Below are 22,514 nucleotides of genomic sequence, written 5' to 3'. Positions count from 1 at the left end.
GGCCACGCCCACGCGGAAGTGACGTACGCGGAAGGAGCCCGAGGGGGGTCGGCCGTTGGATGGTGGGGTGCTGCCGTTAACTGTCGTTAACCGCCGTTCAGCGGCCGGCCGCCATGTTGCGGGGGCTGGGCAGCTGGCTGGGGCTGGAGCCGGCGGCTGAGGAGAAGCGGCTGCTGCCGGCCGAGGAGGGCGGCGGCCCCGCTGAGGAGGAGGAGGAGCAGAAGAAGGAGCGGGAGGAGGAGGAGGAGGATGAAGATGAAGCCGCGCGGAGCCGGGAGCGGGCGGACTCGGAGGCGCTCCTCAGCCAGGCCAAGGGACTCGGCAGTGAGTGTCCGAGTGGTAAAACCCCCACACGCCGCCCCGCCACACCCGGTGCCCACACGCGGCCTGCTTAGCCGCTGGTCCTGCTGTTTCTGCAGGAGCGGTGGTGCATATGGGTTTTTGTCAACGTTTCTAGGAAAATAATGCCTTTTTGATGATTTTGGGGAGCTTATCCCTAGCGAGGTAGGGCTGTAGGTGAGGATTCTGCACTGCGGTTGTAGATTCTTAACTAAAATGCCTCCAAAACACAGCTCTGCAGGCAAGGGGGTTCTCACTGGTGTCCTGATCTTCTGTGGCATTGGTCTGAGGAGTTGCTTTAATGTGCTCGTCTTGCGTTGCTGAAACGCAGCAAGTTACCCGTGTACTTTGGTCAGATGCTTGTCCGGTGGTGGTTGTAAATAAGTCTTAATCTGCTGTCCTCTCTGATCATCCAGGAGGGAAAAATACTTTGAATTTTAAGAAGAATAAGTATTGAGTGTTATGGATAAAAAACGTCCATCCTATAATTTGCTCTGATAAAGAAACTTTGGTAAATAGAGCCGTGCATACGTTCCCTGTGACACCAGAAAAGTCTGTCATGGAAAGGTCCTTTTGTAAGAACTAGGACGTCACTACTGTAACACGTGATAACCCTAGAAATATTTGCATGACTAATGACCAAGGTAGTTGTAAGACTCCCCTAGCACTTAAAAAGTACTCTACTGCTAAAACTGAAGCCTTATATTTGTTCTTTTTTTTTTTTTTTTTTTTTGTGCTTATTCTGTCATTAGGTTAGGAGAAATTGTTATTCCAAACTAATAATAAAAATATTGTTAGGTATCTATTCTTAATACAGGCATAGATTTGTAAGAGGAACCGAAACTTTCTCTTTCATTTGAAAGTCAAAGTGTTTTTCCACCACTAATTCCATTCCAGGGTTAAGTACCACCTCGTACAGGGGTTTTATAAGTGCCTTGGCATTGGAAGAATATCCATCCTTAATGGAAAGGAAAAAAAAAATTACTCTTCAGACTGTTTTCAGGACTGGCCAAAAGCACTTTGCTCAACACTAACAAAAAGTTGCCAGGCAGCAATTGTTTCAGAGTCCTTTGCGCTTAAAACAATTGCATTGCAAAGGAAGCTTTCCTGGATGCATCAAATAACCAATAAAAGCTTGTCAGGAGGAAACTATCCAGTAGGCAGCTGCTTCCTCTGCTGTCCCAAGAGGGATACTGTACTTCTCTCTGCATGAAGGGTAGAAGATAGGTGTTTGTTTTACGAAGCGCATGATGGGATGTCAAGCCTGGTAACAGATAGCAAAGATAAAGGCGAGTAGTTGGAGGAAGTTTGCTTGCCACCATTCTGTGCCTTACAGAAGGAAGTTGTGTATGAAAAAAACTGGCTGGCTTAAGGACTGGCTGGGCCTCTCCGTTTTTCAGTATTAATTCGGTGGTATCATGAAGAGAGAATGTTTCATGTGCTTCGGAGAATGACAGTCAGCTTTCCAGAAAGTGATGTGAGTGTTCCAAAGTAATTCATTCTACCAGTGGTGAGCAACCATGTGTTAAAACAATATTTTTTTTTCACATGGTAAGGTTATTTGTTACATTTCTAACTGATAAGGAACTTGAATTTTTGTGAAAACAAAGGTGTTTTTTCATTTGTTTCTTTTAAACAGAAGTGTTGTTTGGTTTTGAAAGCCCCATGTATAAAAGTGCAGGTCAGTTCCAGGATAACTGAAAGATCCTTTTTGTCCCACGTGCTTTGTGTTCTTACTAATGCCTCAAATGTAACTTCGGTAGCTACCATGCAATTTAGGTCCATGATTACTTCTTCCCTCCTCCTAACCCTAGAATTATATTATTTACTATGGCACTTACTGGCATTGTAAATACCGTAGCAGTGATATTACGGTAATAATAGATCTGATTAAGCGTAATAAAGTGTTTGTGACATCGTGTAATTATCTGAGAAATAAACAGTGTCAATGTTGTTTTTAAGATCCTCTGTCAATAAACTGCTATTTAATCTTTCTGAAGGTTGCTGGTAGACCTCTTGCTGCTTGTCTTTGTTCTGACTCCTTTAATTGGAAGCTGACAATACAAGGCTGCTGCCTGTGCTACATCGTTCCTTCCCTGCCACCTTTCTTCCCTTCAGCACTGCCCATATAAAAAAAAATGCTAGTTACAGTTTTTAAAGTAATTGTTGTTGCTGTTCTCCCACTGAACATACTTAGAAAAATAAACATTGTCACACTGTTTCTAATGGAGCTAGAAGAACACCACAGTGGGAAACAGAAAAGGGCAAGCAGCAAGAGCAAGCTTCAGTCTTAAGAATTGTGAAGGAATGTCAAGTGTTAGTTACCAAGACTTTTTCATGCATTTACTTGTCTCACTTCATCAGACTTTATTGTGCATGTTGATAGTCTAAAACATATAATTGTTTTAATACTGTTGCTAGTTACTTCATTGCTTAAGGTCTCAAATGCTGAAGTGAAATTATGAAAGCTATTGTTTCAGAATATTGATTGGAAAGCAGTGTATCGAGAGCTATTGGGAGTGTTTGATTTGGTAATCAACATTCAAGTATAACAATTTGTTTTACAAAAAAATTTTGATCAAACATGGTTTGATCATTGTCGCTAGAGAACGTGTGAACTAGAATGGGATAAAAATAGGATTTTAGCAGTTCTTTGGAGGTCAGAGCTAGGTTAAATGATTTTGGAAGAAGACTTCAAGTAGGTATCCAAATTAATACCTAGAAATGTGATTTTAGTATGAGAACTGGATGTAAAGATACCTTTTCTCAGTTCTTGTTCTTCTCATCTGTGAAAGGTTACCTCTTCAATTTCGCCACTGCTGCCACAAAAAAGATATCTGAATCCGTTGCTGAAACAGCACAGACCATAAAGAAGTCTGTAGAAGAAGGAAAAATCGACAGTATCATTGATAAGGTATTTTATTTCTCGATACTTGATCTGAAAGATTTGCTTGCATACTGTTGTGGTAATGTGTAGTAAATCCAGCATGGGGTAACATTTCTTTATGCTGGTTTTAGGAACTGCGTATTTCAATTACAGGTATCTCCTGTCATGGTAAATGATGTGACTGAAATGTTCATTCAGGGGATAGGTGTGCAAAAAAAAAAAGTCAACTCTGCTTTACTAGGTGCTGCACCTGTGTTTACTTCCTTCAGGATGTAAATAAGAAAGAACAGCAGAAAACAATAAGTGATGAAATAGGGGAAAAGGCTGGAAGAATTAGAGACATTAGAGTTGGGAGATGTGTAGTTGTTTTTCTTTTTCCAGTTAAGTGGCAGGAGGAAAATGCTATAGCATGTTTCATAAATGTCTTTGTAGCAAGATTCAGAATGAGGTCAGCTGTGTGGATATTGTGTAGTAAGGGCCTAGAGCTATACAGGTATGTTTTCATAAGACCCAGTGAGCTAATGAAATACCTTGCTATGGTCCTGTTCTTTTCCCTCACCCTGCCATTCATCTCTTGCCCTCCCATTTCTTGGCTGTAGGCTCCAATTGCTTTAATTCTGCAGCAAGTGTTTTTTGTAGAGCAAAGGTAGCTTGGAAGGGAACTGGCCAAAACTAAGCCAGTTGTAGTGGGACCGTGCATCCAGGAGTGCCAGGCACAGGAGATTCAGCCAGCCCCATCCTCCTGCTATTCTCAGACACCCCTTCCCAGAAACTAAAGAATTCCCCCTTTTTTTTTTTTTTTTTTAATACAGTCAGATTCATTTTTTGTTGTAATAAATGTTTGTCTTTTTCCAAATTAATCATCAAAATACACTTCTAAATTTCTGTTATGATATAATTTTAATGATGCTGGGGAAAAAAAAGGAAAAATAGACTAAGAAGGTTCATTTATTACACACATGCTTCTTAGATCATTTATTACGCAAGCAGTAGCACTCAAAATATGCTGTAGGTACTTTGTGACAGTTTCTTATGCCTAAAGTTTAATTTTCTTTTCTCTGTACTTCAGGTAATGTAAAGTCTGTATTTTGACGTAAAAGCTTACATATGGGAGAAATAGGATTATAGCTTCTATAGCATTCTAAACCTTTTCTCTTAACTGTATAAATTATTTTATTCTGTAAATGATAAAATTCAGGTAACTTATACCTATACCTAGCAGCACCCACAATGATTGATCCGTTTGATTACTGCTTAAAATTTATATCTTAAAATGTCTTACAATAAGTTTAAGTATTCACTTCTAACTTCCAGCAACATTCCTTTTCTTTTTTGCCTGTGCTTTCAAGTACAGAACAACATTGGCATTGTTACATAGGTTATGGCATTCCTGTCTATGAAATTTGTTTTAAATGGCCTCACGTTTGCACCAGGGGAAGTTTAGGTTGGTTACTAGGAAAAAAATCATTACTGAAAAGGTTGTGAAGTATTGGAACAGGCTGCCCAGGGAAGCAGTTGAGTCACCATCCCTGCAGGTCTTCAAAAAATGTGTGTATGTAGAGCTTAGGGACATGGGGCTTGCTTAGGGACACGGTGGACTTGTCTGTGCTAGGTTAAAGGTTAGACCAGGTATGTTAGAGGTCTTTTCCAGCCTAAATGATTCTATGATTCTAAATCTAAAACTTTTGCTGTAAAAGGCACAATGTGGTGTTTTACATCAAGTGTATAACTCTTCCATGACCATTCCATATTTTTCAATGTTAATTTCTATATAGGATATTTCTGAACATAATTTTGTGATGAAAGTTTGTCAACATAGGTGGAGAAATTATTTGATTTCAGCAAAGCACACCTTCTGAAAGTCATACTTAACAATTTTGTAAGTCTGATTTATTGCAATGGATATATTTCTTAGTTGAGTCTTGAATCTTTCTGTAAGACCAAGGGTATCTTTAAGTTCTTAGTCTTTCTGAAAACATGCTTAAATAAATCTAAACAGTCTGTCTGTCTGATATGTAAGAAGGTAAGGTAATCTGAACATCAGCATAGTATGCTGATGTTCAGATTAAGTCCATACACTAGGATTTTCTGTTGTGATCTTTGTCCCCTGAACTTAATAAAGTTATAAATATAATTTTTGAACGAGTTCATTTAGTTTAAAGGCAAAATTCAATTTTTGAGTAAAGTAGAATGTATGACTGCAACAAAAAGTCTTTAACTTACAGAAAGGGCCTGAGAAAAGAGATATGAAAATATGTTACTGAAATGCATTTGAAAGCATTATCTGAACAGACATGAAACAAAGGAAGTGAATTTATTTATTGTGGTTCCCTAATTTTTATTTTAGACAATTATTGGAGACTTTCAGAAGGAACAAAAGAAGTTTGTCCAAGAACAGCAAACAAAAAAATCAGGTAACGTACACTATTTTGAATAATACACGGTACTGCATAAACTATATTTTTCTGGGGGCTGGGTAATTGAGCTATGTCCAGACCTAATCCAACAGATCTCTCTGTTTAATGAAACATTTATATGGCAGAACTTCAATATATTCAGTGGGATAGGAACATGATGTTAAGTGATGTAGTTGTTGCATTAACTACTAAGTTTAGATTTGGCTTTTTAATTAAATTAAACTTTTGAAATCAACTGAAAGATCAGTGTGCTAGCAAAGCTGCTGCCTTACAGTTGTTTTGAATTTTAAGCCTGTGTATTTATTGAAAACAGTCATGCTGATTACCTTTCTTCTGAGTTTTGGCAATGGCGTCACGTTTTCATAATGAAAAACACGGGTTAGGGGTTGCACTGTAATATTAATGAGTCACCGTAGGAGTAGTTGCTCTGCTTACATTAAAGGCATAATTGCTCTTTTGCTTTCCCATAACTCTTTTGCTCTGTAATTATCTGTGATCTAAATCCTATGAGTTATCCACCCATGCACTATTAAGACAAGTGGATCTATCTGAGACTTTAAAATAGGTGCTTTTTTCTACTTTACGCTTCATCGTTTGGGTTATATCTCACTTAATGTGTTACCTGGATATAATAATTTGTTACTGTTTGAATAATTAGTGGCTTTATGGGTAATCTTGTATCTGTGAGTAAACTTTGGAATCTGATGAAATATTCCTATAAGTTTCATAAAACTGGGTGGCTACATTGACAAGAAAGGGGAGACCGAGAGAGAGATGGCCTAATGGATTAGCATGACCTAAAGGATTAGCATTCACATTAGCACATGAATCCATGTGGGTAAAAGTTTGCTTATATCAAGTGAATAGGCAAGTAGGCATAGATAGTTCAGTGCACAAGAGTTGTGTTAACTCGTTCAGATGAATTATAGCATTTTCGCAAGCTGAATTTGCATCAGCAGTGAAGAGATTAATAGATTTTTATACATCTAGAATAGTTTATTTTCTGTGTAATTCTACAGAATTATTCTGGAAACGTTCTTGTAAATATGTAAATCAGGTTAGCTGCAGTATGTTTTTTCAATGTATAATTCATTGTAATTTGTTATAAATCTATAATTTTTTTCTCCATAGGTGAAGAATTGGTGTCCTCTGGTTACCAGAAAATTAATATGCTAATAAGTATTTTGAAATTTTAATTTAGGCAAAGTTTACATGTTTAAAGTAAATCTAGAAATTTCTATTTGCAGGCAGCTTACCCAGTTATACAGCTTTACTTCAGTAATTAAACAAAGAGGCAATAAACTCTGACACTGAAGAAACCTCCACAGTTTTTGTTTTTTAATTACAGAAATTGGCAACTTTTTCAAGTTTTTATTTACCTCTGAAAAGCAAAGATCCAGGCCTAGAGTGATCTTATGGATGTCTTATGCCTCAGGCTTTTTTCAGGAAAAAGGAACAATGAACTAACTTGCTGATGCAAGTCTGCTTATTTTTGTGACTTTTGTTTTTTTAAAGTAGTACAAATGCAAATATTTTTTTCTTTCAATAACAGAAGCAGCAGTTCCTCCCTGGGTAGACAGCAATGAAGAAGAGACAATTCAACAACAAATACTGGCCTTATCAGCAGTAAGTATTTATCTGATTTTTATCTTGTTGGAAAGATTAAAACTGCTTTTGTTTTTCCAAAGCAAGTTTGTCTGACATTTGTTAAATTATTTATTTTCAAAATACTTTTTTTAAATGTGTGTCACAGTATTGATCTTGGGCGAAGTAAGCAGGATTTATTTCAGCATTAACTTGAGTCAAAGTAGATCAGCAGTATGATTTTTCATTTTTATAAAAAAGCTTTACAGCTTTGTGCTATAATAGAATTATGTTAGAAGTGGGATTTGGTGGTGGGGTATGTGAAATGCAATAACCTTTTTCGGATATTAGTTAACAACTATCTCATGTTCTTCAAAGGATAAACGAAACTTTCTAAGGGATCCTCCAGCAGGTGTTCAGTTTAATTTTGACTTTGATCAAATGTACCCTGTTGCGATGGTGATGTTACAAGAAGATCAGCTTCTCAATAGGATGAGGTTTGATCTCGTCCCTAAACAGTAAGTAACTTTTGCTGGTAACTTTAACGCAGTACTTTTAATGTATCTGTAAATATTCCTTACTCCTTTTTTTTTTCTGCTTCCTTCAATCTTTTCTGTACTTCCTCTTTAAGCATTTTATATCTACGAGTTTCAAATACATGGGATATTGCATGTGCATTGCAGTTCAGCAATTAAAGGAAAGAACAGAAGTCTTAAAAATTCGGAACTACTAAGGATCCCTTGTTTTTAGTTTAGAAGAAGTCTCTTTTTTTACGTCTAGTCTAGTAAATAGTTGAAAACATTTTTCCCAAACAAAGGTAAATGCAGCAACAAAGAACTTCATATCCAAGGGTGTAATTGATCTCCCAAAGAGATGATTACAGATAGTCATAGGCCCCTTGGAGAAATGACAAAAGAATACAAAACAGTAGTATTGCAAGCAAGGGAAACTGGTTTTGAACAGACAGTGTAACTGTTGTGGAAGAGATCAAGAATTTTTATAATGATGGATTTTTTTTAATTGCTTATATCACAAATTTCTAAGTTTTTACAGGAGGCAACTCTGTTTATCCCTTTCCTCTGCATATTTGTTTTTTGTTCATTGCTAGATGGTGAAAGCAAACATATTTCCAAATGTAGTAATCAATATCTGTTTCTCTCTCTCTAGTGTAAAGGAGGAGGTATTCTGGAGAAATTATTTCTACAGAGTGTCCCTAATTAAACAGTCTGCACAGCTCACCGCACTTGCTGCTCAACAGCAAGCAGTAGAAAAAAAAGAGGAGAACAAAGGCAGAGAAGAGGATAGTCAACTGACAGGTGTGGAAGAAATTAGTTTTGGCACAGTTTATTAAGTTAAAGTCATGCCTACTGACTGTATACATCAGGTGACAGAATTCTTATCTTTGATTTTCTATGAAGTTAGGACTTTTCTCATCATACTCCTTCTGTTTGTTAGAAGGGGGGAGGGGGCTCCCAGTGCTTTTAACCAGTTTTGCAATTTCAGCCAACTTTGCCAGAAGACTGCAACTCTCAAGAGATGAAATCTTGTACTCTGCTCTCCACCACCAGTGGTTTCTGGTGTGCTCTTTTGACCTGTTAGAAGTCCCAGGTACCTTTGGTTCACCTGACAGATAACAGGTCCTAGCCAACCCAGCATGCCCTTTGCTCTCAGTTGTCTCAGCACATGTTGTTTTGCTTAGGCCTCAGGTCAAACAGAAGTAAGTTAGTGATATTGGGGTAAAATTACTGTGGTGGCAGAGGCACATAGGAGATGGAAAGGCATGCAGTGTATTATAGAAATGGAGGAAGATCATTACGTAAGGTTATCCAAGATTCAACCTTGAGATAAAAAAAGCCTCCTTAGCATATGTTTCTTCAGTTGTGCTGATCAGTTTGTGCAACATATTCTTACTGACCTTCTTCTGAGTCACTGAGCATCTTTACCTGTATGCAAACCAATTCTTCAAGCAGGAATATGTACAGCTTAAGAGTGTGAAGAAGTTACTGGCTAAGATGCAAAAGATATCTAGTAGCTCATAAAATAATAGCCAAAGCTAGGTACATTCATCATCTCCAAGGAATTTTTACAGGTGGAATAGGCATTGGGGCAGGAGGATAAAGCCTTTGCTGTACCTTGGAACAGATTTGCATATCCCCAGATCAAAAATAAATAAAAATCATCAAATCCACTGGTGCTGATGTTCTGATAACACTGCCAGCCTGACTGACAACCAGCTGATCAGTGTCAAGCTGAATCCTTTCCCCCCCCTTTCAGATATATCTTTGCATATTGATAATTTTCCTCTCTAGTCTTTACACTGCTAATGATCCCATCTTTGTAATGCTACTTCTAATGTCACCTTTCTTAACTTTTTACAGACTTTCTCACAGCTTTTTTTCTCAACTTGGTAACTTTCTACACAATCTGAGCCAAGGTTACTCACCTGGGCCTTGGTTCCTTGGATACAGGCAGCTGAATCTTGGGTTGCAGGGAAGGTTATTGGGGGATTACAGAGTTGGGCTGGCATGTTGCATAGAAGGTACTTTTGAAAAAAGGATTGTAGTTTCCTCAAATTGTTTTTTTTTTTGTTTGTTTGTTTTTGTTTTTGTTGTGTGTGTATGCATGCCTTGGTCACTTTACCTCATTCTGTTTCTCGTAGGATTTGTTCAGGGTGTGTGTGTTAGCACAGGCAAAGACCCCATCTAGAACAAACAAAGCAGAGTGGTGCCAGTGTAGTCCTTATTCCATGGTTGTATTCTCACAGCTGACTTTGACGCTGCTGAAGGTGCTGCATTTTGGTGTCACCTTCCCTGCCTCTGTGGTAACTGTTTCAGCAGATAGTCTCCTGCCCCTTTGTGCTGTGCTGTATGGTTTTGTCTGTTACATCTGTCTGTCTATTTGACAGACTCCATCTGATCAATTGCATTCACATTCTCTTTTTAATCTTACCTGCATAAGTAGCTTCAATTCTGTACTTTTTTTTTTTTACTAGCAGTGATTACTAAAGTATACCCTCTGATTTTCACATCATGTAGTTCTGTATTCTGATGTAAATCTAGCATCTTGTCATAGGTGCCTTACATTGTGCTTGCCCAAAACCATGAACCTCGTTTTTCTTCCTTTTTTATACTTTTTCCATACTTAATTGCATTAATTGGAAATCAGACAAGATGTATAGTAATGCTGTTGATAACTATTATTATTTAGAATTTGATTTTTTCATAAAATATTTTTGTGTTCATGCATTTTTTTTTAACTATTATGCTTATCAAAATATGTGCCAAAAAGCCATTTCTTCAGGAAGCCATAAACTGGTCAGCAATTATAAAGGAAGGATAGATTGAGATGAGTGAAAAACGCCAACTCTCTATGAAAGAGAAAACAGCATCAGAGATGTTAATTCTTGACAAAATTCACATAATTAGATGTCTGGGTTAAAAAAAAAAATCAAAGAAAAGGAAGACGGAAGGAAAACATAAAAGGAAAACAAAGTCACTTCTTTCACTTCTTACCAAATGTTAACTGAGGATCCCCCAAGATTTGGCTTTGTGGAAGCTGCAACTTTATCTTTTTTTCCTTGTATAAAGGAACTGCTCTTCAGTGCCCTGCACTAACAGTTTTATCAAACTAGAAATTTTCTGTCATTAGCTTCTGGTGCAGGCTGTGCTTAAGCTTGTTTCCTAATTAACTGTTCATGTCATAGCACTCCTACAGTCTCACCACATTCAGCTCCCATTTTTGTCATACTGTTGCAAATTGTGTTTACTGTTACTCTGCATAGGTGCCATCCAACTCAGGAAATCGCTGGGTTTCTCACTGTTTCATAAACCTTTGCACCTAACTGCCATCTAAATGCATTTACATCATTTTGTTTCTTCTTGGATGTCTTTATTTTTTTTTTTTTTTTTTGAGAGTTCGGGGGTTTGGCTTGTTTTTGTTGTTGGTAGTGGTAATTTTGTTCTTTTTTTTTTTTTTTCTTTTGGATTCCCTTTTAGATTTCTTTTCCTTCAGATTTTGCATTACACCAACTGATAGGATTATACTGTAGACTGTTAAGAGTGGTGACTGTCTTCTCTGGTTTCTGTAGTGCCTTGCAGTACATCTTCATATTGAATCCTTTCATTTATTACTGCCTTTTAGTCCTTTTGATTGCATTTGGAAAGACTAGAAAACATTAGTTCTGCCAAAAGATTTTCTTCATTATCATTGATAAGCATATTCCTTGCAAAGCCTGTTTACTATTAGTAAGCTTCCCCTTACCACTGAGCTTTTTGATTTCTGTTTCTGCATATCACTGCTTCAGTAAACCAATTTCAGAAAAAAAAAGCTATCACTGTTGTGACTGATTGGCTAGTTTAATTAATGACAGAAAAACTTCTATTTAAGTGCTGAAGGTTTCCTTTACAACCATATTTAAAAAAAAAAAAAAAGTTCAGTATTCAAATCTGCCAACCCATGTCTGTTCTGGTGGAAGTGTCTCAACTCTACAGGAGAAACAGGGCAACTGAACTTACTGAACGACAAAACTGTCATCTTTGAGTCATCCAAGTGCTTAGAAATTGCTAGAGAAAGTTGCTGGATTATACACGAAGAGCTCTTCCAGTAAAACTTACTATTGTGACTGAAAACAAAACATGTTCATTTAGGGGAGAAAAAATATACAGCATCTTTTGGCCTGTGAAGGTTCTCATGATTCAGAAGACTGATATGCAGATAGGTTAACCTTCCTAGTGGCTATATTTTATGTAATGGCAAAGATACATTTACTAAACTATAGTAAATATGTTTTGTTTGATTTCAAGACTTCATAAGTGTAGGGAGCTCTGAATCATCTGTGTTGGTGTTGTTTTACATGACTTTTGAAGGTTGGATTCCCTAATTGGGGGGGGAGGGTGTAGAACTAGAATTACTTGCCTGTTGGTAACTTTTCTTAATATTCAGAGTGTCTCATAAAGCCAGCATCTACAAAAAAGAATTAATTGCCTTCATTTTATCTCCATCTGTCTCCTCCTTACATGTTGTTTTTACAAAGTTTAACTAGCATGATTCATGCAAAGGAGAAAAAAAGGAAAAATTGAAAGCTTTTCATGTTCTGACCTGGAAACTATATGCACATAAGTTCTATAACAAAATGTTAGATTCTGCTCCTTCAGGCAGAGCTATTTACTTGGGAATTAAGTTACCACATGGGCAGAGAGCACATCAGCAGTGGAGGAGATGACGGCAGGCCAGTAGATGCAGAACAGTGCTGATGGTATGTTAGTCGCATTAGACTGGTGCATGGCCCAGCACAGCAGTGCTGTGCTGCTTCTGCATGAGAGAAGGAGGTGAAGCTTGAGGCACCTTTCCTGCCCAGTGCTTTGGGCACTCATCATTGAGCAGCAAAGTGTTAGTGCCGTGTTCCACAGCCTCCCACGGCTGAGAATAGCAGAGCCTCTTTGGACATGGTGTTGGGTACAAGAACAGATGCTGTGAAGATCTAGGGAGGGGAAGGAGAAAAGAGGATGTGACAGAGCAGTGGCCGTTTAGCAGATGAGCTGTATAAGCTGTGACAGCTACCAATTAGAGAATTATTTTAATTAGAGCTGATCTTAATTTTAGAAATTAAACCTGAAAAAATTCCCTCTTCAGAAATCACTGAGTAAGCAGGAAAGGTCCACCCGGCTACACTGCAATAAACACAGCTGCAAGCTCACAGCTGCTTTGCACGTTTAAACAAATAAACTGCTAAGCAAGCACTCCATCACTACTACAACCTGTCCAGCATGTTAATTGTTCCTGCAAACATCTCTTATTATTAACCCTCTACCCCTCTAGTAATCTGAGGAAGAAAGCTGGGGTGTTCATTTATCTACCAAGAAAAAGATCTGTACTTCCTTGTAAACAACCATTGTCTTCCCAGTACCATGCTGCTACGTGGAGAATGTGCAGTGAGTTTTAGGAAATATGCAGCAGCTCCTAGGGTTTGTTTTTCAGTGACTTCTGCCTGAGTGAAAGAAGGTGAGACTCTGGAGTGCTCTTGTGTGGGTTTAGGGGTATGCATGCAGATAAGTCTGCTGTATGTAAGAGCTGATACCCGTGTCAATAGTAGTACCCAAGCAGGGAAGATTGATAAGTTCCATGGTAGGTGGTACCTCTATTTCCTGAGGAAGTCTACACCTTAGTACTTGAAAGATCTCGCAGCGTGTGATGCAATCTGAGTTTTTTATAGAAAGCATTTTTCCCCATTTCCAGCTGTTCCTATTTATGTGGTTCTTTGGATTGCTTAATGGGGCAGAGGGGTTCCAGTGATTTAACTTTGGATTCATAATAAGTAAATGGCTTGCTGAATTTGCCGTAGTTAATTAAGATCAGAAATTTCCTTCTTTAGGTTTTGTGTTTGTTGCAAATGCCTTACCACCTATAGATGAGTTCAACCGCTAACTACCAGGATTCATTAAAATTTAAAATACGATGTTTCCTTCTGTTTCTTTCTATATTTAATAGCTGTTTGATTAAATGAAATCTGTATGTATTTACATGTAATCTATGATTTTCTCTCTCTTGCTAGAAACAATACGGCCAAAAACACCACCTGTTACAATAAAGCCTCAGATAAAATCTCAAGAGGTAAAAACATATTTATCTAGCATTTATTACGTGAAACTGTTATTTCTTAGTTAATTATGCATCCTTTTAAGTAAGTTGAAACTATTATAATATCTGACAGTCCAGTTCTAACTTGCTGCTGTTCTGCCGTAGTATTAATTTTCAGTAGAAGAAATAATAATTTATCTGAGGTATACTTTCATTAGTATCCTGTACATTATAATAATAAAGATTTTTTTACTCTTCGGAGAAGCATTTCAAAAATGTTCAGAGTAGAAGGTTTGCATTCTATTTAAACACAGTGGATACCTTCATAAAAATGTGTACTATGTTTTGTCCAACTCTTCAGCAGTGTCAAGCTTAAGTGCTGGAAATCTAAATTATGCATTGCCATAGCAACATTATTTTGTTGCAAGAGCAAGAAGAGCTTTGCTTGACACTGCAGAAAGTTTTACCTTAGACACTTAATGACCCTTGTTCATTTCTGGATTGTAAAATCAGTGCCAGAGAAAACTCTTGGCAGAAGCAGAACTGTGCATTCACTTGGCAATAATATACAGTGGACTAAATTAAGCCAGAAACATTTCTAAAGAACAGACTCCTCTTAATCTTATTTGTGTGTAGAAAACTGTTACTGAATTAATGGTCAAACTTTAGTATACGTCTTAAGTACTTTTCTAAACTATTTATGGGTTTGGTATTGTTTCTGAATGCTACAAAAACAGTTTTAAAGTTTTTAAGAGAATGCAGAAAGGCGGCTAGGATGAAAAGCAGATCATTTTCAGAGTAAATGTCTAATGTTCTTAACTGCACAAAGAATTGTCAGGGTGATGCATTTGGTTTGCTGTCTTTTTTTTTTTTTCTGGCTGTAACTAAAAGGCAGTCATTTGAATGAGAATAAGTTTATATTGGTGACATTCTATCCTCCCACTTTTGGGGTAAGCTTTTACAACACTATCTTATTACAGGATGAGGAAGAGATTTCCACAAGTCCAGGTGTATCAGAATTTGTGAGTGATGCCTTTGATGCCTGTAATCTGAATCAGGAAGACCTAAGAAAAGAAATGGAACAACTGGTGCTAGACAAAAAGAAAGAAGAGACTTCAGTAGTAGAAGGTAAAGCTTCTGTGTCTTAAATACAGTAATTCTAAGTTAGGTTGATTTAAAAAGAAAATAATAGTAGTTCTTACCACCAGCCTGTCTTGTACAAAATGTTATCTGTGAAGAGTGTAAGTCCAAAGTAACTAACAATTCTTAGGTGGCTGTTTTATGAAAGTGACGGTGAAGTACTGTTTTGTCTACCATTCTCTTTCATAGGTCATTACGTGCATGTGTTTTTTTCTTTACTGTAGGTAGAGTACAGTATTTGGAAGTCAGGCTTCTTGTGATGCCAGCTAAAAAGTCAGTATTTGCACCAGACTATGAGTTTGCCAGGTGCCTTTGCTGCAAAAGGTTTACATGTGTTTGGAATGGTTAACATTCAACAAATAGCTTTCACAATGATGAGAAGGAAAAAAAGCAGTCTTTTTTTTTTTTTTTAAGAATAAAGTGGTTCAGAAGAACTAATACTGATGTAAAATAGCATAAAAATAATCTATAATGACATGGCTCTGGCCATACTCAATGAACTATTTACAGTGAAGACACTTTTATAAGTAGATAATCATAATATGTTTTACAGAAGTTATTTTTCATTGTGTTATGGATGTTGCTGAATCCTTGGTTTTTGAAATTGCTATTTTTTCCAATGTGTAGCCAAACTTGCATCTAAATTTGTTATGGAAGTGTTTCAATAAGGCATTAATGAGTAATTTGTTCAAAGAAATCTCAGCTGGCCTTACTGACTTGGACTGTGGAATTACCCACCTTCTAGGCTGAAGTACTAACCAACAAGTAACACATCAAACACCTACTTATTCCCCCATGCTCTTACATATCGTAGGCAAATTTAATTAAACAGAGCTTAAAAACACAGGAGTGCCTTCTGACTCATTCTTTTTTTTGCCCTGAAGTATGAAATATGATTACCTTCAACTGGGATTAAATGGGCTTGTCTAGTTACAAATATCAGTGAGGAGAATAATTGCTTCACTTCAAAATTATCCACAGTATTTGATCCTGTCTTTTTCTTAATAGTATATTCAACAAACTTTGTAACTTCATTCATTTTCTAAATATCACAGCTTCCCTCCACATCCCCCCAAGACTTAAAAGCATGCAGGGAGATTCCATTGATAGTAAACTGAAAGTCTGTAGGAAACAAGTTAGCAAATGGATGCTTTTTACAGCTAAGCTATGTATTTGCTTTTTATCTTTCTTTAGTATAGTGTGCACACAAGAATACAGATTAGTATATTAATTAATTCCTATCTGTGGTCAGTCAGAAGATGAATATTTGATCTTGTGGTTTCTTTAGTTTTTAAAGAAGGCTGTCCATAAAATTCAAGGGACATAAGTGAGACTCAGTGCAAATTCATCTCATTTTGTATAAATAAGTAACGTTTTATGTCATCAAGTTTATTCTCACAAATAATTTCTCTCTAACAGAAGAGACTGCTGACTGGGAAAAGGAATTGCAACAAGAGCTTCAAGAGTATGAGGTGGTGACAGAATCAGAAAAACGTGATGAAAACTGGGATAAGGAAATAGAAGAAATGCTGCAAGAAGAAAGTTAAGCATTTTTCACAAAATCACTATAACCCTAAACTTTTTCTGAAAACTGACATGGATTTCTGCTTTCATGTTTTGTTTCCTAAAGATCTTCAAAAGACGTAAAAGAATCTAAAAATTGTTATAATTCCATATTGGGATACAACCAGTATTTCTGTTCTTTATATGAGCAATTTCTGAACTTCTTCATTCTTTTAAAGAAAAAAGACAGACACTGCAGGTTATATCTAATAATTGAAAATGATAACGTTAGTCCATGAAGCAACAGTTTAGTTTGAGGAATTCTTAGCTGGTGAAGAAGCTCTGCAAGGAGATTTCTAAATCTAAGAATCTTAAGATTGTCTACAGCCTTCAGTTTGGGATGTAAAAATGGATGTTGTAACTTAGTCCCTGAAAACAATGCTTGTATCGTGCTTGCACTCTGATCCCTGTATAATCTGTAAATGTGTATTATTTTAAGGTACTTGTAGTTAGTAGCTTTCATGTGTATTTAACTTCCTTAACATATATAGCCAAAGAATGTATAGAATACCCTATCAAATAACTTATAATGTTTAAAACATTCATTCAGACTCCAAAAGAAGTACTGGTTTATTATTGATCAGATATGATTAACTGGCAAATACTTAAACAAGAACAGAGTTTCTACCTTCTTGAGTTAACCTGTTGTTTTTATTAAGTCATCATATTAAGATACTGCTTTTTCCCATAGAGGAAAACAGTTTAATGCATTCTTTATTTGGATAAATGCTGTGTTTCCATTTAATTTTGCCGAGTGAGAAGAAATTAAATGTTTCTTTTTAAGTGCTGAAACATTTATGTAGAACTTTGGCTGGTTTGGATATCTTTATTAAATACTGTAGATATGTATAAAATTGGCTCATTCATTTGGAGGGAGGGCATGGTAAGGGACAAAAGTTTCAGAATTAATGCAGTTTTCAAAACTATACTTTGTCACAGTGTCTAAGATGTGGAATTTAAATAAAAAAATTCTTTAAAGATTTTTTTTTTTATCCTCATTAGGTGTATGGGTTTTTCCTATAGTTTTATCGTTAAGTCAGTTTCTTTATGTATATAAATGAAAACTTAATGTTCTGTCATCAATTTTACAAACCATGGCAAAGCATTCACAAAGTCCTAAGTATGAAGGCAAATGGGTAAAATGAAGTAGGAGCCATTAAGTACAATTGAATTATAGCCATGTTATGTGCAGAAAGCTCTGTCTTAATGACATAATTCTACAGAAAACTTTTGGAAAGAGACTTGAAAAGATTATAGCTGTAATTATTCACTCGATGTTCATTCTATGGGAATCAAAACGAGCTAAATAGTTTTAACTGCTATTTACTGTAAGAAAATACTATTTAAAATTGTTTCGGTTAGCAGCTTGGACAGGAAGCTCTTCTGTATTTCTCATGAAAAATTATCTCAAACATGTATATATTCAGCTTCCAAAATTAGTTTTGCTATTGCTATGCATTTTCTCAACTACAAATCATCTGAAGCACAATTTATTTTGATAGTGTTTTTCACCTTTAAGGCCCACTTTCCCGCCTAGTTAACAGATGGAAAATAATCATGGAGTAAGTAAGGGGTGCTTTAAGAGCTGTTTACATCTGGAATTAAAGGCCACAAATGTTAAATCCATCATCCTCACTAAAATTAGACTATTCAAAGCTTAATGCTTACTCTTACATTTTGACAAATAAAATTGCTCACAGATTTAAGCTGGAGGCATGAGGATGTCTGCTACACATTTTGACGTGACACCTGATATGACTTAGAAAAGCCAGGTTGTTCTGTTCTGATACTGGCAAGTTTTCCCTGGATGACTCAGAGCTCAGTATCTTCCTTCAAAGGTGTGAGCTTCTTGAAAACCAGCCTGATCATTACTGATGTTTTCAAATTCATGACTTGTTTATTTGCATGGAGTTTATACATCAAGCGTCGTCTTTCTTGTCATGTAAGCATAGCCTATATAATTGTTATAGGTATAAAATTCAGTATTTCATAAAAGATTATTGCTACATACAGTGCTTTAGCTTAACAAGTCGCATGAAAAGCAAGTTTAAAAAAAAAAAAAACAAAACACTAAGTAGCTCTGCATTTGAAAAGGCAATAATGTAGCAAGGCTTAACTTTGCTGAGCTCTGATATTTAAAGTCTTATCAAAAATCATCTTAATATTTTCAAATCTCTGTATCTGGTTTTAACCTGGAAAGCTGAAATAAGATTTTGGTAACCCCATACGGTCTTCAGGACTGTTCCATACCTTTTATTTAGTTCAGTGTTACAATTGTCTATCAGTTTTAATTGCATGTGACAAGAAGGTGAACACAGAAAGACCTCTTCATTTTCATAGTGTATTTTGTAGGCCTTTGTAGCCTAAATGTGTCATAACATATTTAATAAGCAAATATGCTGCTTTTTTTTAACAACAACATTCCAAGCACTGGAAGTGAATAGATGCTAAAATGCACTTATATATATTATATATATAAAATACTAAATTGTAGAGACAATGTAATGGAAAATGTAGAGGTTTAAAACATTAAGGAAAAGCAAAAAATCTATATTAACAAGTTTTGTTTAGAAGAAACTAAAAGACTGTAAATGTTTGAAATAAAAAGTGTAGTGAAATGTATGACTTTACTCAGATGTTTGTAGCTGTTCTTTTAAAGCTTCAGTTAGCTTTAATTTTGTTATTATTTCATGAATTGTGTCAGTAAACTAAGCTTCTTAATTTGCAACTTCATTTGGAACACAAAACTAGTTTTTTTCTTTGCTGTTTGATTATCTTCCTCTTTGTTTGGTGGAGCTATGTATGTAGTACAGCACAGTTGGTCAGTTTTAACCCTGCACATTTAAAGAATAGCACTAAGTGCAGGGTTGTTCTTTAATCACCCCTTTCATGTGACTGTGAGATGCATCCTTGAACTGTTGGGTACTCAAATATTATTGACTTTTACTTTGCAATAGCTATTACATAAAGGAGGATGAAGTGCATATGGTTACTTAGCAGTGCGCAGAGAAGCAATAGCAGCTACACTAGGCTCTGGGTCTGGAGTCTACTTGTAGAATTATAGCTGGAGTTCGACACTGATAATGGTCTGGGTTTCAATTCAGGAAAAGTTTAGAAGACAGATGTGTTATAGAATCATTAACATTGGAAAAGCCCTCCAAGATCACCTGGTCCAACCATCCCCCTACCACCAGTGTCACCCACTGAACCATGTCCCTAAGCACCACGTCCAACCTTTCCTTGAACGCCCCCAGGGACGGTGATGCCGCCACCACCCCCCTGGGCAACCCGTCCCAGTGCCTGACTGCTCCTTCTGCGAAGAAATGTCTCCTCATTTCCAACCTGAGCATCCCCTGGCACAGCTTGAGGCCATTCCCTCTAGTTCTATCACTAGTTACCTGTGAGAAGTGGCTGACCCCCAGCTCCCCAGACCTTGCTTCTCCACTCTGCCCCAAGCCTGTAGCACTGCGTGGGGTCATTGTGGCCAAAGCACAGGACCCAGCACTTAGCCATGTTGAACCTCATCCCATTGGCCTCTGCCCATTGAGACGTCCAGTTCAGGTCCCTCCGCAGGGCCTTTCTACCCTCTGACAGATCCACACTTCCCCCCAACATGGTGTTGTCTGCAAACTTACCGAGGGTGCACTCAATTCCCTTGTCCAAGTCATCAGTAAAGATATTAAAGAGGATGGGCCCCATCACCAGTCCCTGGGGAACACCACTGATGACCCATCGCCAGCAGTTTTTCACTCTGTTCACCACCTCCTTCTGGGCCTGGCCATCCAGCCAGTTTTTAACCTGGCAAAGCATGTACCTGTCCAAGCCATGGGCTGCCAGCTTCTCCAGGAGAATACTGCGGGAGACTGTGTCAAAGGCCTTGCTGAAGTCTAGGTAGGCTACATCAATTGCCTTTCCCTCATCTACCAGGCAGGTCATCTGGTCATAGAAGAAGATGAGGTTGGTCAGGCAGGATTTGCCCTTCATGAACCCATGCTGACTGGTCTCGATTCCCTGGTTGTCCCATGCTGTGTGATTGCATTCAAGATGACCTGTTCCATCACCTTTCCTGGTACCAAGGTCAGGCTGACAGGCCTGTAGATCCCCGGGTCCTCCTTACAACCCTTCTTACAGATGGGCGTCACCTCCAGTCATCTGGGACCTCTCTGGATGACCATGACTGCTCTCTCAGCACCATCAGGTGGATCCCATCTGGCCTCGTGGGCTTGTGACAGTCCCAGTGGAGCAGCAGGTTTCTGTTTCCACCTGAACCTTGGGGCATTTATTCTGGTCTCTGTTCCAGACTTCCAGCTTGGGAGGCTGAGTACCCTGAGGATAAGTGGTCTGACTAGTGCCAGATGCAAAGACAGATGCAAAGAAGGCATTAATAACTTCAGCCTTTTCCTTATCCTCAGCAGTCATGTTCCCCACCGCATCCAGTAAAGGATGGATATTCTCCTTGGTCCTCCTCTTACTGTTAATATATTTGTAAAAACATCTTTGTTGTCTTTTTACCACAGCGACCAGGTTAAGCTCATACTGGACTTCGGCCTTTCTGACTTTTTCCCTGCATATGCTGGCAACTTCCTTGTACTCTCCCCGAGTTGCCTGCCCCTTCTTTCACCAGACAAAAGCTCTCTTTTTCTTCTGGAGACTCAGCAAAAGTTCCCTGTTCAACCATATCAGTCTTTTTCCCCACCGGCTCATCTTATGGCACACAGGGACACCCTGCTTCTGCGTCTTTAAGACTTCTGTCTTGAGGAATGTCCAGTCTTGTATGGCCTGAAACCTTGTGTCTCAGTAAATGTTGACTAATACCTCTATAACAATAATTGTTCTGTAGCATAGAATAAAATGATGTTAGCCACTAGTACATTTTTGTTCTGAGCTACTCCTTTCCAATGCTATTTTTTTTCCTTTGTTTTAAATATTGGGATATTTTCAGATCACTGTTGTTGATTTTTATTTTATTTTTTAACAACATGGCAAATGAATTTCCTGCTGCATATTCTTTGTGTTATATTGGAGTTCATTACTTCAATATAGAAAATGGCAACTCCTGTAAAACACTGTAAGACTTGCATGTGTTCATTTTCTTCTCAGTTTATTCATTTAGTGCTTGGTCTTCATATATATAAATATATATATATGTAAATGCAAAGACAAATCTACTAGTATGTCTAAATATACTCCGAAACTCATAATGTACTTTTCAGCTGTTACTTCTAACTAAATACCACTGCAAGAGGAGGAGCAACTAAAATAATTGTCATTAGTTTGTCACTCTGTCATTTTTAACGAGACAGCACCCTGCAAAAATTCGCTTGAAGAATGAATCACTTGCTTCATTTCATAAAAGCATGGTTTTCATTATGGGACAGATTGTGAACGTTTTCATGTGCTAATTCAGGGATTCATGAGGCTATGACAAACCTTTCCAGATATACTTAGGAAGTGTACTTAATCCGAAACTACATGGGCAGGAAGGTTGCTTTTTTTCCATGCAAGAGGTCCTGGCAAAGTAGGGAAAGCCAAAAGAAAAACATAATTAGTTAAGGGTTTTATATATAAAATTAAAGGAGTAAAGATCCGATGCCTGCTTTGATATATGATGCTATAAAAAAATAATGTTGTGGGGGGGTTCTTTAAATTGTATGCATGCACCAAACCCTAATTCTACAAGTACTTTTATTTATTTGTTCTCTTAAGCAATGGTTTCCATGCTCAAATGAGGAGGTTTTAGAGCCAGATAAAGCTACTGTTTCTATCTTCTCCTTCCTGAGGAGAAATGACCCAATGTAACAGTCAAATAATGACCAGAGAATAGATTGATTACATCTAGCTTCTTTTCCCACCTAGTTCAGAAAAGTTAATGCTAGCCAGCCAGGTGCTCTTTCGTCTGACTTCGATGCCTGCAATTTAAACATCAAACAGTTTAGCTTCTGCTGTATCATCACCAGCTTGCATCCTGTACCATGTATAACAGGACTTTCAAGCCCATCATGTGCTGG

At 37.4% G+C, this 22,514-nt stretch overlaps 1 protein-coding gene across 1 annotated transcript; it reads left to right on the top strand.

Moving 5' to 3' along the window:
- Positions 1 to 24: 24 nt before the first annotated feature.
- On the top strand, positions 25 to 18,553 carry SYAP1 (synapse associated protein 1). Its single transcript, XM_032192810.1, has 9 exons — positions 25 to 324; positions 3,135 to 3,253; positions 5,574 to 5,640; positions 7,196 to 7,269; positions 7,606 to 7,745; positions 8,395 to 8,543; positions 13,778 to 13,836; positions 14,784 to 14,931; positions 16,363 to 18,553. Exons 1-9 carry the CDS (start codon positions 114 to 116, stop codon positions 16,488 to 16,490), a joined length of 1,095 nt encoding a protein of 364 aa, XP_032048701.1. The 5' UTR covers positions 25 to 113; the 3' UTR covers positions 16,491 to 18,553.
- Positions 18,554 to 22,514: the final 3,961 nt, after the last annotated feature.

Source organism: Aythya fuligula, chromosome 1, assembly GCF_009819795.1.
Source record: "Aythya fuligula isolate bAytFul2 chromosome 1, bAytFul2.pri, whole genome shotgun sequence".
Classification (NCBI taxonomy): Eukaryota; Metazoa; Chordata; class Aves; order Anseriformes; family Anatidae; genus Aythya; species Aythya fuligula.
This window is presented reverse-complemented; position numbering and strand designations above follow the sequence as displayed.

Coding starts and splice junctions, on each gene's coding strand:
- SYAP1 (XM_032192810.1), top strand. CDS start 114: ATGTTGCGGGGGCTGGGCAGCTGGCTGGGGCTGGAGCCGGCGGCTGAG. Junction 325..3,134: donor CCAGGCCAAGGGACTCGGCA/GTGAGTGTCCGA, acceptor CATCTGTGAAAG/GTTACCTCTTCAATTTCGCC. Junction 8,544..13,777: donor AGAGGATAGTCAACTGACAG/GTGTGGAAGAAA, acceptor CTCTCTTGCTAG/AAACAATACGGCCAAAAACA.